This window comes from Pagrus pagrus, assembly GCF_965226575.1.
Source record: "Pagrus pagrus genome assembly, chromosome: 1".
Classification (NCBI taxonomy): Eukaryota; Metazoa; Chordata; class Actinopteri; order Spariformes; family Sparidae; genus Pagrus; species Pagrus pagrus.
The window spans coordinates 34,295,147-34,311,407 of record NC_140185.1 but is presented as its reverse complement, the minus strand read 5'-3'; the positions used below and the strand labels follow the sequence as shown (position 1 = coordinate 34,311,407).

Here is a 16,261-nt window from a genome sequence, read left to right as displayed (position 1 = left end):
CCACTTCAGCGCCTCATCACTCGCGTTGTGTCTTTTTACATGTTGGGGAGATAAAAAAAAAAATAACAACGATCAGCCAAAATCTTATTTTCCAAAAAAAAAAAAAAGAAAAGTCTGGAGGCTGCCTGCTTTCACTGGAGAGTGAGGAGCGGGGAGAGGGGTGAGGAGAGGGGAGGAGGGGGGGTGTTCTGGGCAGATATCTCCATCTAAGCCCTGCGCTATAATTGAAATGGCGCATTTGGCTGCGGGCAGGTTGTGAGGGCGCTTTTCTGCAGCAGCATGCATGCATGTCCGTGGACGTCATTTGATTTTTAATGGCCTGCAGGAAATTTGGCGTTACAACTCCAGACATTAAGGCGAGAGAGGGAGAGAGAAATAGAGAGACAGGGGGGGAGGGAGAGAAAAGAGAGAGCGGGGGACACGGGGAGAAAAAAAAAATCACCGCGTGAAAGATATTGGTTCAAGGATATCTCTTCATTTTCAACATATTTTTCTACTGGGACTTTTATCAACAAGTTACTGCGCCTTCATTGCATGTTGCCTGAGTGAAGGACTATGGCAGCTCGCCTGGCTTTAAACTTTAAATTTGGGCTGGAGATGGAGATGGAAATGTATGCCTGCTAGCTGGAACTGCCTGGGGAACTATTACATCAGACGAAATGACAATGATTAAAATCTGCTTTTCGCTGCTCTAAAATCTATTGAGCGACTAACAGTTGGCTGTTAGGTTTCCTACCCACATCTAAAATCACAACTTCACACCGTTAAAGGGAGCGATCTACTTTTTTGCCGGAAAAATATAAGATAAGTTCTTATATCTGTGCAGTCATAATTTCGAGAATAGGGGGGTGGGGGGGGTATCACGTTTTTTCTTCCTTGAGAAAATTGCCTGGGCGAGAGAGTGGAGTTGAGCTAATTGTAGCCTAATCCCTGGCCCAGAGGCGCTTGGGCAGCCCGGAGCAAGAATTTTCTTTTTTAGCTCTGCTCTGTTATTTAGAGACGGATTATTGGCTTTCTTCTTCTCATAACAAACCACAGGGGCAGTTTCATTTAGGCAAAAAAGAAAAAAGAAAGACAGACAAGAAGCAGAAATCCGGAGCAGGATTCCAACAAGAGCGCACATTTTTACGCGTATCCAAATAAGAGCAGAGAAGGGGAAGGAGATCATCTCATCTATGTACAAGGTAAGGACGCTTCCTGTGCGCTTTGGTACAAAGAAGCTCGGTGAGGACAGGTCGAGCCAGCCTTTGCAATAGAGCCTTTAAAGCCACAGAGAGACTCTTTGCACGCAGTCCATCCCGGCCACAGCCTGTAGTGTCTTTTAAAAAAAAAAAAAGCAGTTTTGTGCGGAGATACGGAGCAAAGACTTGGCTTTTTCCCCGTGCGGCAGTATAGGTTCGTGCCGGAGCTGGATGGTTTGGTGTAGTTGTACCACAAACTCGGGGGCGTTTGGAGAAAATATTTGAGAATTTTTAAGGGGTTACGCGGACAGCAGCTGGGACTGACCGCCGGCACGGATTTCCTCTGGACTCCCTACGATGTTTGAAACGGTAGGGTGGCAAATTTAATATCACACAATCCAAATGTTTTTTTACGCACGGTGCAGCTCAGTCTGTGCAGGTTTCGATGAGGATAGTCGAACGCGGATTGTGCTCGAAACCAAATGGGCTTTTTTTTTTTTTCTTTCTTTTTCTTTTTTTTTTTGTGCTTCTTTCCTCCCAGACAGGACAGTTAACACGTGTGGGTTTTATCAAGCGGCTGAAGATTTACACGTGTCGGGATTATGCTTTTTTTTTTTTTAATTGTACAGCAGGAATAAGACGCCATATTGAGCATTTGGAGGGGGGGAATTAAAGGCAGAGCACAGGCTCGTACTGTAGTAGTGGATCGTGTGGAGTGGGATGTTGTCTCGGATCGAACAGGGTTGTTTTATTTGTGGATTATGGGGGGGGGGGGGGGGGGGGATTATTTAACGTGGATGTCATGAGTGCGGAATAGGACACGACGCTTGGAGAAGGAGTCGGCGGAAGGAAGGAAGGGAGGCAGTAACGCGGCAGCGCTGAGGGAGAAAGTTGCTGTGATCCTGTGGAGGAATTTATCATATATGGTGTGTGTGTGTGTGTGTGTGTGTGTGTGTGTGTGTGTGTTGGAGATAGAGTGAGAGATCAAATGTGAAATGATAGAAAATGTGATTTATTTGGAGAATAAGGAGATTCATGGGTCTATTTCTTTTCCATTTGTTCCTTTTTATATATGTCGTGATTTAATTAGTTAATTGATTGGGAGAGAGAGAGAGAGAGAGAGAGAGAGAGAGTCACGGTGGGACAGCCCGGTATGAACCCCAAACTTCTCAAGTCCTTCCAAGTTTTTTTTCCCCTCTTTCTCTCTCTTCCTGGGATTTGAAATGTAATCCCGTCCTCCTGTAATCGTATTAAACGAACACGATACTGCTGTGAGGCGGGAAACACCCTGCGAGCAAGAAGGCCCGCTCTCACTGTGTATGTATGTATGTGCGTGTGCGTGCGTGTGCCCCAACGGCGCTCACCCTCTCTCAGAGCCGAGGGGCAGATCTGGACTTTTAACAACGGGGCCTTCAGTTTACCGGTCATGACAGTAGAGTAACCCGATTTACTGGAGGATGAGACGCTGATCCGAATCTGTTGGAGCCCAGATGTGTAGCGAAGAAGTGTTGTTCAAAGTTTGTGTTGGTCAGGGGAGGTCTGTGTTTCAGTCGAAGCCCGGAGGGAAGGGTAAAGTGGGAAAACGGTGACCTTTAGAAAGGAAAACATCAAAAATAATAACTGATGTCGTTAAAAAAAGAAAAAAGAAATAAAGATTCTCATAATCTAACCCAGTGTCATCACAGCTGCTCACTCCGTCAGTGGTTTGATTTACACCCTGACTCTCCAACAGAGACGCATCCAAATGTGGCCACTCTGAGGTTTAGGTGGTTTACCTGCAGCTGTTGGCAAACAGAATTACGCACCAGTTAGTTTGGAGATCACCTCCTCCTCCTCCTGCTCGTACGGGAGCAGCGCGGAATCAAATGGCGGCGTGTCGAAGCGAATTAAAAACATTTTCTCAAACATTTTTCGCAGCTAATCAGACTCAGCTCCGCGCTGACCTCTGAGTGCACCGGCGCGCCCCCAACGTCCCAAACCCGCGCAGTCCAACAACAGTGTTAACCTGTGAATACTGAGGGTTTTAATTATCATTTTGTACGATGATTTAAAACACGATCCTTCTGATTTTGGGATACTTCAGGGTTTGGCCTGTGGACAGTGGGATGAATCTCCTGCTGCGTTTTTACGCACAGTCCTAAACTTATTTCTTATGAGAGCACAACAGCGCAGGTCACAAGTATCTGTCGTGTACATGACAAGCCATCACCTAAATCTTTTGTTTTGAATGTATGTGTGTGCTAAGAGGGAAAAAGTTGCCCCCCTCCCTCCCTGCCTGCCTCCCCGTCGTGTTTTCCTTGCTCGCAGATTGGTGGTTGGTGTGTCTGGGCGCATCACGTCTAACACATAAGGCGACCTTTAATTAGAATATTGCAGCAGCAGTTTGTTTTATTCCCCTGGAGGCTGACACCTAGCATTCCTCCCTCTCTCTCTCTCTCTCTCTCTCTCTCTCTCTCTCTCTCTATCCGTCCATCTCTCTCTCTCTATCTCCCTCCCTCCCTCTCTGTGTCTCTCTCTCCCTCCCTCCCTCCCTCCCTCTTCCTCTCTCACCCCGGTTCTCTAATAAGCATCCTCCTATCCTCGCCTCCGGTGCTGCATGAAAAGATGCAAACATACTTAATTAGAGCGGTGGCAATAATTTCCAGGCTAAATATGCGACCAGACAGACATGGAAGTGATCTGATAGCATTCAGAAAGGATACTTCTACCTGCTTCCCTGTGTAGGATCACTGTGTTGTTGTTCCTTTTCCTTTTTTCCCCCCTTTTTTTTTTTAGTCTTTATCTTTATTCCCATGGCTTTTATTTACACTTGCTTTCAGGAGGGAAGAAGCATGTCACGGCTGTCTCTGACCCGGTCCCCGGTCTCTCCCCTGGCCGCTCAGGGGATCCCTCTGCCGGCTCAGCTGACCAAGGCGAACGCCCCGGTGCACATCGATGTCGGGGGACACATGTACACCAGCAGCCTGGCGACCCTCACCAAGTACCCAGACTCAAGGTAAGACATGCACGTCCACACTCAGTGCTGGAGTTGACTTTGAGAAAATCATTATTAAGGGAATATTGGCATATTAAAGAGTGACTGGTTTTTTGCATCTTTTTTTTTTTTGAAAATGATGAATCTCTAGGATTTTAAATGTCTCATTCTGGCTGCTTTTATAATAGTAACTCCTAATTAAATCTAGATTTTAATCAGTTTATATCACTGTTTAAAAGCTTCCTATTGCATTTTAGTCACTAAATCAATTATAACATTATTTGGTGTTTGTCTTAATTAGGTCTGATTGGATAACAAGTCATTTAGCTGCCTGGCATTAGGACAACTACAACTTCTATACTGACAGTGACCTCAGAAGCTTCCTGTTTAATATCTCTTCAAACCATGTGGGGACGTTTTCTCTCCCCCTTCATTATTTTCTAAACTCTCGTGGCTTCAAAATGAGGAATTTGATTGTTTTTTTTTTTGTTTGTTGCGGTCCTGATTATTTTAATTGTTTGATAAATACCTCCCAGGCTTTTTTTTATTTATTTTTTTATCTCTTTTCACATGATGGTTGTGTCTGAAAAAAAATCAGCTGCTGTCAAGCTGGACACATGTTTTAACTGCTGATTTGATTGGTTGGTTTTTGTGTGCAGTTTACACGCAGCGCTCACGTTTTTTTGTGTGCACTTTCAAACCCCCTTTTTTTTTTCGCTTTTCTTTTTTACATTTTTTTTATTTTTTCGCCTCCAGATCAGGGTGCTGCTAGAAATCCTCCGAGGGGGAAACAATGACGTAAAAGTACCGGATGGCTGTCATCAAGGCAGATGTAGGGCAGCTTCAAATCTGATTAAAACCCAGCTCATTGGCGTGATGCATATTGATTTTCTTTGACTATTTCAGAACCAGCATTTAGCACCATCACATCCTCTTTATGCCATCAAATACAGGGGCTGTTACCAAGATACTTGCATTATAATACAAGTTTTTCAAATGGCTTATGTCGCAGTCAAACTTTGACACGTCAACCCCTAAAAAGTGTGACTTTCTATCCGCTGAATATTTGGAAACGAGAGGGACTCCTGCTCCTCTCAAGCTTCTGAAAAAGGTTGTTTTTTATATATATATTTGATGCACTTCCATTGCAACATTTAGTCATGATGATTCAGATTGTGTAAGAGCTGTTGGTAATCCACCCTCCCACTTAATTCACGTTTTTAGCTCCATCCACAAACAAGGTGACACCACCAGAGGTTAAGTTCAAAAATAAACTCTGCTCTCTGCTCGTTTCCACTGCACGGATTTCACCCCCTTTTTTTAAAAAAACGATGGGGTGTTTGCACCTCGCGTGCGTCATTCGTTACATTATACAGTCTTCGATTGTGCGTCAGCTGACAGAGTCCCATGTGGGCCAAGGTAAACATTCACCAGGTTGTTAGAAAATCTGCCAAATTGGCTCACAGGAAACAATCCACATAATCCCCCTGGTAATAAAGTCTTGATATTCATGGAGTCCGCTGACAGGAAATCCCTGACAACTCTGCTTTTATTCCTGACTCCAACATGTCATGAGAAAAATAAAGCTCATCCCAGACAAGGGTTTAAGATTGTTTTTGTTTTTTTGCCCACTGTTTTCGGCGTGACATCGGGTTTATCCAGGGGCCGCAAGACAAGGAGGGTTTTAATCAAAAGTGCTAATGTGATTCGGGATTTTAAGGGGTTTTTTTGAAGCTTCAATCAAAATAGTTTGGAGATTTTCAATTTTGCTTTTAAAGCTTGTCAGGACTATTTTTGATTTTAATTTAGATTTTGTGTGTGAGTGTGTGAGTGTGTGTGTCTTGTTATTGTGCATCTTTATTTTCTTTTCTTTAATGCTCCGGTGCAGCTTTACACTTTACAAAGAGGTAATTCATGAGGGGAGACGCACAGGGCACCAAGCAAAGGGAGCACAGAGTCATGTCAGAGCACCAAAGCAGTGTTTTTACAGTGAGAGTAAAGACCGGATACCAGTGTGAGTGTTGGTCGGAGAGCTCTTTCCTCCCTCTCTCTCCCTCTCTCTCTCTCTCTCTCTCTCTCTGGGTCTCTTTCTGTGTCTTTCTCACTCTGGATCACACACACACACACACACACACACACACACACACACACACATGCATACACTCACTGTTTCTCTCTCTCAGCCTCCTCAGTGTACAGTTGGCCTCAGGGCTCCACTTTCCACTGGAGCCAGTGGAAGGAGGGGCCCTTTTGTGTGAATTAGGATAATGGCTGACAGCAGAAAGCAAAACAATTACACTGGCAAAGCCTTGCAGGACGCTTTTTTTTTTTTTTTTTGGCCATGTCCGGTCAAGCAGGGCACGGTGGCAGAGCTAAAAAAAAATGTAACAAAAAAAAAAACCGTGACGACTAAAAAAGAGCAGGGTTAAAGAGTTTAAAGTTGATGATTACTTTTAATAGATTGGCCCCTAAATAATGTAGCGTGCCAAGAGAAAGTTAGTCTAGTAACTAATGTGCGGTTATTCATCTTCTTCTGTGCGGCCCATATTAAGGGACAGGGGTCATGAAACATTGATGCGCACTCTGTGTAGCTCTCAGAGAGGACAGTCTGAGCAGTCACTTGAACAGAAGCTGAGGAAATTAGGGGAAATGTTCCAGAGACAAGGAAACTATTTTGAAAGGACCACTGGACATTTTTCTCTTTGAAGACGAGTCGTCTGCGTCCAGAGACGATAGATGTGCACTGGCTTTCGTGCCCCTTTTCTGAAAGCTTCCTTTTTCTATCCTTTCATAGCAAACCATAGATACGTATCAGATTGTTATATTTCCTCCTACTTTTTCCTCTATTTTCATTCTTTGGCCTCTTGGCTGCTCTAAACTCAGCCTCGAGAGCTTGTTAAAGAGGCTCTATGGCACCGACACACTGCTATGATCTAAAGCTGAATTTGCTGTTTGATAAGAATTTTAGTTTAACTCACTTAACATGAAATAATAATGAGAATTAAATGTTGCCCCTTGCGCAGAAACAGTCAAGTTATGTAGCTCCAAAATAACAGATGAAAAGATTTGGTGAGCTGCAGATGCAAACTGTGACTGTTAGCAAAACATAGTGTGAGTGTTAGAGGAGGGGCTGTTTGGTTAAAGCATTAATACAGGGACTTTATCAATGCATGTGCAGTTCACATCATGGAGCCATGTAGGCAAATACTGGAAAACAAACAATATGTATTTCCAGAGACCCATGTAAGGAGAGATGAAATATAGAAATGTGTAAAGACGTTGTAAAATTATTTTTCTCCCCTTGAAACTTTCCTCACACACTCTTTGGGAGAGCTTTTCTTAAGAACCAACAGCTTATATGCAGCATCTTTTAGCCGGCACAGCAGCGATCACGTTTTTATTAACTTCAGACACACAGATCCCTGAACGTCTCGGTTTCACCGCGTCTTCACGTCCATCAGGCGTCCATTAGCGCTCCAGTTTTCCCAGATAGCATCTTCTGCATCCTGTGGAATCAGTGCTACCTGCGCTGCCTTCCTCCTTCCTCCTCCTCCTCCTCCTCCTCCTCCTCCTCCTCCTCCTCCTCCTCCTCCTCCTCCTGCAGACGCGTCTTCTGGCAGCTCGGAGCCGCTGGCCCGGCTGTAGCTGCTGCAGCGAGCATCCTGCCAGATATTGCCCACCTACTGCCCCGCTGCCTGCCCTCACTTGGCACCGCTGGGGTGGGAGATCTGAGCTGTTCCTGTCCTTGATAACCTCCCACACCCACCACCTCCCTCCCTCCCTCTCCCTCTCCCTCTCCCTGACTCTCTCTCTCTCTCTCTGTCTTTCTATCCAGCTCTGTCATAGCCTTTTTTTTTTCTCCCACTCTCTCCATTTCTCTCTGTCGTCCTCTCATCTGTTTCTCTCTCTTTCCCTCTTCACTTCCGCTGTATTTTTATCTTTGCCTTTTCCCTGTCAAACTCCTTGTCTTTTGGCCTTTTCTGTTTATGTATGTTCTCTCTTAACTTATCTATGCACACTCCCCCCCCCCCCCAACACACACACATCCTTTTCTCTCTCCATACCTGTTTAAAACACCCTCCCTCCCTCCCTCCAATTCAGGGATTTAACAGAAAGGGAAAAAATGAGTAGACCAACAGAGAGAGAGAGAGAGAGAGAGAGTGAAGGGAGTAGAAGAGAGGGAAAGAAAAAGAAAAACAGGCAGCATTTTAATTGCTTTTTAAAAAAGTGGAGATGAAAAACAGAGTTAGCCTGGAGGGGTATGGTGAAATTCTAGCTGGAAGAATTGCAAGACCATATGAGAAAGGAACACCTCGGGCAAAACAGGGAGATGAGTATTGGTTTTTTATAAAGCATTTTGCATCGATTTCCAGAGAGAAAGCGAGCAGGGGAGAGAAGGATGGAGACAGAGAGAGAGAGAGAAAGAAAGAAAGAGAGAGTGAAAGAGAGAAGGGATGGCAGGAGGGGAGAGAGGAGAGAGGGAGGGAGGGAGGGAGAACCATCTTTGCTCTGCTTCTTCACACAGTCAAGTCAAAGAAAAAGAAACAGGGTGAATTTGACATGATAGCTCCGGCGCGTCGAGCCGACACATCGGGGTCAGGAGATACCTGATACGACCGTTTAAAACCAGCTCACGCACTTTTTTTTTTTTTTTTTTTTTTTTTACAAAGCAGCGGATTTTTTTTATGTAAATTCAGTCAAATGAGTGTGTGAGTGAAGCCAGCCCTGCTGTTTGTTCATTGACATTCCCACTGCGGCTCCCTCACACTGTCTTGTAATAGAGTTTGACAATGCCAGTGCTCAGGCAGTGCTCGTTGCATATGTGTGTGTGTGTGTGTGTGTGTATGTATGTGTGTGTGTGTGTGTGTGTGCGTACTGGTCGGCACGTTTTGCAAAATAGGTTTTACGATTTTCTTTGTCACACAACTTTGTCAGCCGACCTAGAAGCTGTTACTGTGATTAAAGAGCTGATTGCATCAAAATGATGATAATAACGGCAACGCAGCGCGCTGCCAAGAGCAGTTTCTCACAGAGACGATGGAAATGTGCAGAGGAACCGTTAAGGAGGGTTACGTGCAACAGATTTCTTGTGTAAATCACTGCTACGACTTATTTACACAGCGCAGGCATTCCAGGTTTCTCTGCTGAGGGAATGAGTCACAAAATTAAAGCAAATTTTTTTTGCACTTCAGAGTTACAAAAATGACAAGCTTTGGGGGTACAAAAGTTTTACAAACACTCGAACAAACTGCGTTTTCTCAAATTTCAGAGATGCTAAAAAAACAAAAAAACTTCTGAATTATTGAAAAGGGATTTTTTTTTTTTTTTTTTTTGCATGTGGGAGTGAACAAACAGATCGAGTGGAGGAGCCCAGATGAGATTATTAGACCAGCAAAGAGAGAGAGAGAGGGACCTGCAGGTAAGAGGCAGGGAGAAGACACACAAAAGACGAGGGGAAATGAATATCTGTCCAAGCGTATCTCGAGGCATGGCGCCAACATGGTGTGATGAAAGTTTAAAGATAACAGCAATTTCCACTCTTTGCCTTGATGAGCCCCTGTAGTCAACTTGGAACGAAGCCCCTTAATCTTTCTGTGCACCGGTGGAAGGGTTAACTGTGGGCCGCTATAGGCAGCAACAAGTGTCTGATTATTACACCGAGTTGTTGTAAAAGCATAACGGCACACATCTAATTGCTGTTTTTTTAATTAATGATTGTGTTTCTTAATAGGAAATCGTTATTGATGTAAGTTGCTGTGATGTTATTTTCTCTTTTAGATGTTTCTTCAATATTTGCTTCGCCTTTTAAATATGAAACCAAAGTGCAAATGCAACTTATTTTCTGTGATGTGGAGCCATGTGACATTTTCTTTAACTGATCTATGACAACAAAGGCAAATGTGTTTAGCTCATTTTTAGCTTTGAACGGACGATGCGAGAGTCGTTAAAGGTGGATTATGTAGTTTTGGGGAAGAAATTTCAATCAGAAGAGAAAAATCTTCACTGGCTTATTTTTTTTTTATGTCTGAACCAACTAAATAAACAAACTCTCTTTGTTTTCATGACTGAATAAACTGAATAAACAAACATGATTTCATACTGTTTTTACTTTTGTTTATATGTGGCGGACCCTGCCACCTTTCAAGCTTCAAACAGTGTTCTGGGGACCTTATTTTTTTTCCTCTGAGAACAGCTTGTTTATTCAGTTATGGAAAAAATAAATATTTCCGAGTTAGTATTGTTACCTCATTGTTATTGTTAATGTTAAAATTCTGAGATTGGATCTCTTCTCCAAAACAACACAGTGTCTCTTTGATTTCTCTTCGTCATCGTCAGAATTATTAAACAAGAATACAGAGCATGTGATAAATATCTTTACATGTTACAATAATGGCATACAGTAGGGCTGCAGCTGTCCGAAGTCCTCTTACATTTATATGAAAAAGTCAAACTGTAAAAGTGAAATATTTTGTCCAGAGGTCCTCGGCACATTATTAGTATGTGGAACTCCTACCTCTGTTTCATTTCCACCCTCTGACAGATGGAATAATAGAGCTGTAATGCTACATTCATGCCATTAATTTCTGTAAGTACAAGCAGCGAGCGTGTGTGTTGTTATAATCTCTCTGCAGAAGGGACACTTCAAACAAGTCTGGAATGGAGGAACTGTGCCTTAAGCCCCTTGTTTCAACCTGGGATGCTAATGCATTTCAAGCTTAGTGCTAATAAAATTGAAAAATAAATGGAGGGTAATTGTTTCATGCATTTGAAGGGAGCTGGCTCATTCCATTATGTGTGTGTGTTTGTGTGTGCGGCTGCCTGTGTGTGCGCGCGTGTGTTTGTGTGTGTGTGTTTCAATTTTCAGAATCAGTCGTCTGTTCAATGGCACAGAGCCCATCGTGTTGGACAGCTTGAAGCAGCACTACTTCATAGATCGGGACGGCGAGATATTCCGCTACATTCTCAGTTTCCTCAGGACCAGCAAATTGCTCCTTCCAGATGACTTCAAGGTACATATCTGCACCACAACATACTGTATTGTGTGTACTCGACTGCACCATCAGCTCGAACAACATAAAAAAAAAAAAAAAAAAACCTTGAGTATGTTCAGCCATCTGCCCAGACACGCTGTAGTATTGTGTTAAAGTCCTGATTTTTTCTCCAGATGATGCACCAATGTGCGAATGTGTTTGTATCTATTAATGTTAACCTGCCCTCTCAGGGGTTGCATGTTTTCAAAATAGACCTGATACCACAACAGAGCCGCCAGTTGTGTTTTCACGATGCCAGCGAAGACTCATCCTCCTTTCCATTCAACACATTAATTACCTGTAGTATAAGCATAAGCAGTAATTAGGAAACTTTGGGGGGAACAAAGACAAATATGGAACAGACTCAGCTGGAGTTTACAGTGGCGGAGAGGTAAAAAATGCTAACTGGCTAACTGGAGCATGGCCCGGCGATGTGTGTGTGCCAAAGCCCTGAGCTGTTGTTTTTCACTCAGAGTGGTTTCTATAGAGGTGAGCCCAGGTGAAATAGCCCTGCACACCCCTCTGCCCACCCTCGCTCTGATGACCGACTCCCACACAGACAGGAAGTCTCACTGACAGTCAGGGACCCACAGGATGTTGGTGCAGTTTAATATAACACTAATATGCTTCTGTAGCCATGTAAACATGCATCTGTGCGCACTCACTTTGTGGACCGTTGAATCCGCTTCGGTCCGTGTTAGATTACCGAGGCTGCACACACCTGGCTCCTGTTTTAGCGTCTGCATGAGAGAATCCTCTTCGTTTTGATATAAGTGAACACGCAGTTGTTTCATGCATCTGAAGGGAGGGAATATCGTTGTGCTGCCTTGATATCAAATAATGATTTACACACACTAAGGTGTACATAGTTGTTGATTTCCCATCCAAACAGGGTCATTTTTAGGTAACTGATGACAAATTGTATTTTTTGATATGAGCAGTGTAAGTTTATGGTAAGAGTAAAATGGTAATCTTTAACGCAGGCAGCTGTTGTGATTGATATCGATGATAAATGTATGGAGAACATGTTGCTTATCCATCAGACAGTTATTGTACTAGGTTCACCGGCTTGTTAATGTCTGTCTGCCGTTTGGTTTGGGGGCAGGTAGCATCAATAAAAATTTGGTAAAAGTAAACATATCGTGTTAAAAATATTACTTTGGTTAGTGAAAGTCAGCCATACGAATAGTACTTCAGTAAAAGTATCTGATATTAAATGTACTTAAGTATCAAAAATACAAGTAAATTACACATATATTTACATGTGTGTATATACTGTCTAGTAATGGATGACCGATTATCTGATACTCAACATTGTTTTGGTTATCAGAATCAATGTTTTGTTTTTTTAATCCAATTTCTGACAAAATAATTTGATTTAAAAATGCCCCACTGTTGCTCTGATGCAGCATGCATACTGCAAAGTAACTTGTAACTAAAGTTATCAAATAAATGTTATGGAGCAAAAAAAAACTACAATAGTACAATAAAAGTACAATAGCAAATGTGCTTAGTTACATTCCATCACTGGGGAGTATTCAGTTGGTCGAGCATTTTTTTAATACAGAAAATCGCTGCCTTCTGCTGAGGTCGATGAGAGCGGTGAACGGGAACTAAAACAGGAGATTTTTCGGGCTGTAAAAGCAAAACAGTGAGCTGAAAGACACTAAAATACTAGAGCGCTGCACATTACACGTATTAAAGATATCATATGTAACATTTCTGCGTTAAAATTGTCAAACCCAGAGAAATAGGTAATTTTTAAGGCAGCGGTGCGATTGATTTTGTCGCCTGTTGCCGTAACTTCCAGGAGAGAGGGAGAGAACGAGGAAGGAAGTCTGCAAACGTAATTAAACATAACCTTAAAATAAAACAATATGTCTTCCATGAGCGAGTCACGTAGACAGATTTTCATCAGCAATGGTGGTTGTTCAACGCGATAGACGACTCCCACGATCCCATGCTAGTCACGTCTTTTGTTTTTGTTTTGATTGACGGAGGCACAGTGTGTCATTTCTGCTGCTAGAGGTCTGAGTTAATCTATTGTTGATATTAAAATATTCATCCGTGCACCTTTAAAACCAAATTTATGGCAACGCTATTAAGCCGGTCTCACTCCAAAAGTAGTCACACATCCACATGTGGCTTTGTCAGAATTATTATATATTCAGCCTACAGCTCCTTCCTGTTCAAGGTTTTTATCCAGTGATACTGTTTCCTAGGTGTATTCTATTCTCCACTTCTACTCCACCTTAACTTGCGTGACCTTTCCACCGGGCTGGCGCTTGTTCATCATTCTCTTCAAGGGAACAAGGCGAGGCCAAGCCACACAGAGCCGAGGGGCAAACTCTCCGGGCCTCACGGATAGTCTGAACGAGAGCCAAACCTCAGACAACAGAACATGACATGAAAGCGCTGCATATTTTCTGCAAATGATGGCCTGACTCAGTAGCGATTAGTTTCTCCCTTCTTATTCATGCTTTTTCCCTCCCTTCCTGTGAAGTCTTGACAGTCCAATCAGGCGCCACGGTTGAAGAGAACGCATCGGGCTTCATTGTTTCAACTCATTACGATCCCCTCGCATAAGCCCCGTGTTGATCTGCATACCTTTCAATTTGCGTGAAGCCGGGGAAATAAAAAAAAAAAATGCAAATAGTGCGAGGCGGAATTGAGCATGTCCTTATCTGAACACAATCAGGCTTGCCGTCGCCAGAGGGCTGGGTCTGTTCTGCTGCTGGCAGCCACGGCGCTGTGTGTTTTGCTAAATCAATGTGAAAGTCTGAGCAGAATAGGAAAAGAAATTTTTCAGCCTACATCAGTGGAACAAAATATTCACTATTAATATCCTCCCTCATCTCATTATTCAAAGTACGATTAATCACGAGAGTGTAAGCAATGCTCAGTCATATTGAGGCCATGGTTACAAACCGTTAAGAGTTAGTGCTTCATGCGTCGGTTTGCTCAGGCTTCTGTATTGCACTTTAAATCAATAACGCTTTGTTTCTTTAGGTATCAATTGCTAAAAAGAGGAAAGAGCTAATGTTTTTTATTTTCTGTGGGTGCTGTGTATCAGACCAGAGTCGGCTGTTCGCCTCCACTTGTGTGGCTTTTCGTCCTGTTTTGTCCAAAACACACGGTAGGTCTTTATCAGTCCTCCGACTCCCTCATAGTGACAGTTTCCATCATTTTCTTCCTCTTCTTCTCTTTCCCTGCCGCCCTCTCCGTCTCTCCCTCCCTCTGTCCTTCCCTGAGATGTTGCCTTGCCGGTGGGCGATCAGGTCGGATCATTATTTTGAAGCTCAAACGGGCTGTCTGGACACAGGATTCGGGGATGAATTGTCTCGTAGAGCTGGCAGCAGTAGCAGCAGCTCCAGCAGCCAGGACAGAGCTGTTGGCCCTGTCTCCCTCTCATCCTCACCTCAGCGCTTAGGATTACTCTGTTGTTTTCTGCGCTGCTCAGGATGACTAAAGTGCCTCGCAGACAGACCCCTGTTAAAAACATATCCATCCATGGCTTCAGACCTGTGAAGGATGAGGAGCTACACTTTGATACAGAGAGCCGCCTGAAGGGGAGCGTCTCAGTATGAGTTTTGTCAGCTGCAGCAAGAGGGCCAGGAGAGAAAAAGACAGGGAGAAAGGGAGAGAAAAAGGGAAAAAAGGACCCACTCCCTCCCTCCCCACCTACTCTCGCATTCTGAAATCTTAAATATTAGACCGTCAGCCTAAGATGTGTTGCGTCAACGCTCGTCCAGATGGAGTTGTATTTGGGTGTCGTTCACACGCCTGAGATGAAGGCACAGCTTAGATGATGGGGTAAACCAGAGAGCGAGGCTTTTTCAAGGCTAAACAGTCTGAGAGAAGCAGCAGGGTTAATGAATATGCTGTTTGCTGCCATGCTCTGTTTCTAGACCCAGCAGTGGTCCGTGGAAGGGAAAGGGGAAAAACTCTTTTTAGATCGGGGCTCCCTGGCGGCTCCTGCACCCAACACCCACAGCCACCAATGATGCAGACTATATGAAACATATGTTGTTTCCGCAGCACAAACACACGCCGGATCGGTTTTCAAGGGCGTTTAGACTGCGCCAAGATGAGCAACCTCTATCTGTAGCCATTCAATACGCAAACCAAATGCACAGTCTGATCTGACAATGTCCACACACTAAAGCAAACTATAGCCAGCAGCATCGTGTAAGAATAAACTTTGAAAGGCAGCGATGTCAAGTTCACAAACTAAGAATGGATTAAGCTGTCATTCTTTGTCATGTTGAAACACTAATCAGAACACAGATTTATTAATTACTAATTGTTTAGCAGAAAGATTTGCAGCATTTAGGTGTAACCTAATTAAATCTTGTTCTAATAGGAGCTTAACATCGGGCCACAAGCCTCATTAACATAAAACTCCCTCCATGTGAGGAATACATTAAAAAATCCTCCTTGGCTGATGATTGTCCTCATGTTCACTTGCACATATCTTTCCTTCACCTCCCGTCTGCCTCCAATCGCGAACCTCCGCCTCTCCGTATTTTCTATGGTAGCGGTGAATGATGGTGCCATCTGGTCTTGTGGGAAATTAGAGGCAAGAGCACAGGGGCAAATGGCCCCCAGCAAGCTTTGCCCAGGAGGGAGAGGCAGACAATCTGCTGCAGACTGTCTGCACACAGGAATGCACCATCCCACTTCACTGGAGCCCTACTGTCGGCCTTTCTGGAGTCGGCTCACTGAGACATGCTAAAGGCTAGCGCGGCTCTGCCAAGAGCTACTGTGAAGGAGAGCTGCAGCATGGCTATGCTTTGTTTATTGAGTGTTGTCCTGCTGGTCGGAGGCCATCACCGATCTTGGTTTATTGTTCTTCTCTCCAGAAGATGTCTTAAGCTACGTGGTAACAAGTGAGATGTCAAACTGCTGTTTTCAAATGTGTGGCAATGAGAAATTCTTAATGTTAAAAGGACGAACAAAGGTCACCTTTTTACTTTTGTATTTTGTGGTATTTCTCTGATTCTTATCCAGATCAACTTACCAAGAGTGCAGGATGCTTTTATACTTCCAACTTTACAGGAGTCTCTTAGCACTCC

General features: G+C 43.7%; 1 protein-coding gene across 4 annotated transcripts in view; it reads left to right on the top strand.

Annotated features, from left to right (window-relative positions):
* Nucleotides 1–234: 234 nt before the first annotated feature.
* The window catches only part of kctd15b (potassium channel tetramerization domain containing 15b), a 29,399-nt gene continuing 13,372 nt past the window's right edge, over nt 235–16,261 (top strand). Inside the window, exons 1-3 of one of the 4 annotated variants that reach the window (XM_084355486.1) lie at nt 235–1,184; nt 4,001–4,176; nt 11,021–11,165. In XM_084355486.1, the coding sequence (XP_084211612.1) occupies nt 1,176–1,184; nt 4,001–4,176; nt 11,021–11,165 (330 nt within the window). In that variant the 5' untranslated portion in view covers nt 235–1,175. Of the gene's footprint in view, nt 1,185–1,219; nt 1,551–1,966; nt 2,108–3,796; nt 4,177–11,020; nt 11,166–16,261 lie in introns of those variants that run through there. The other 3 variants (XM_084355485.1, XM_084355487.1, XM_084355484.1) reach the window with 3 other exon arrangements.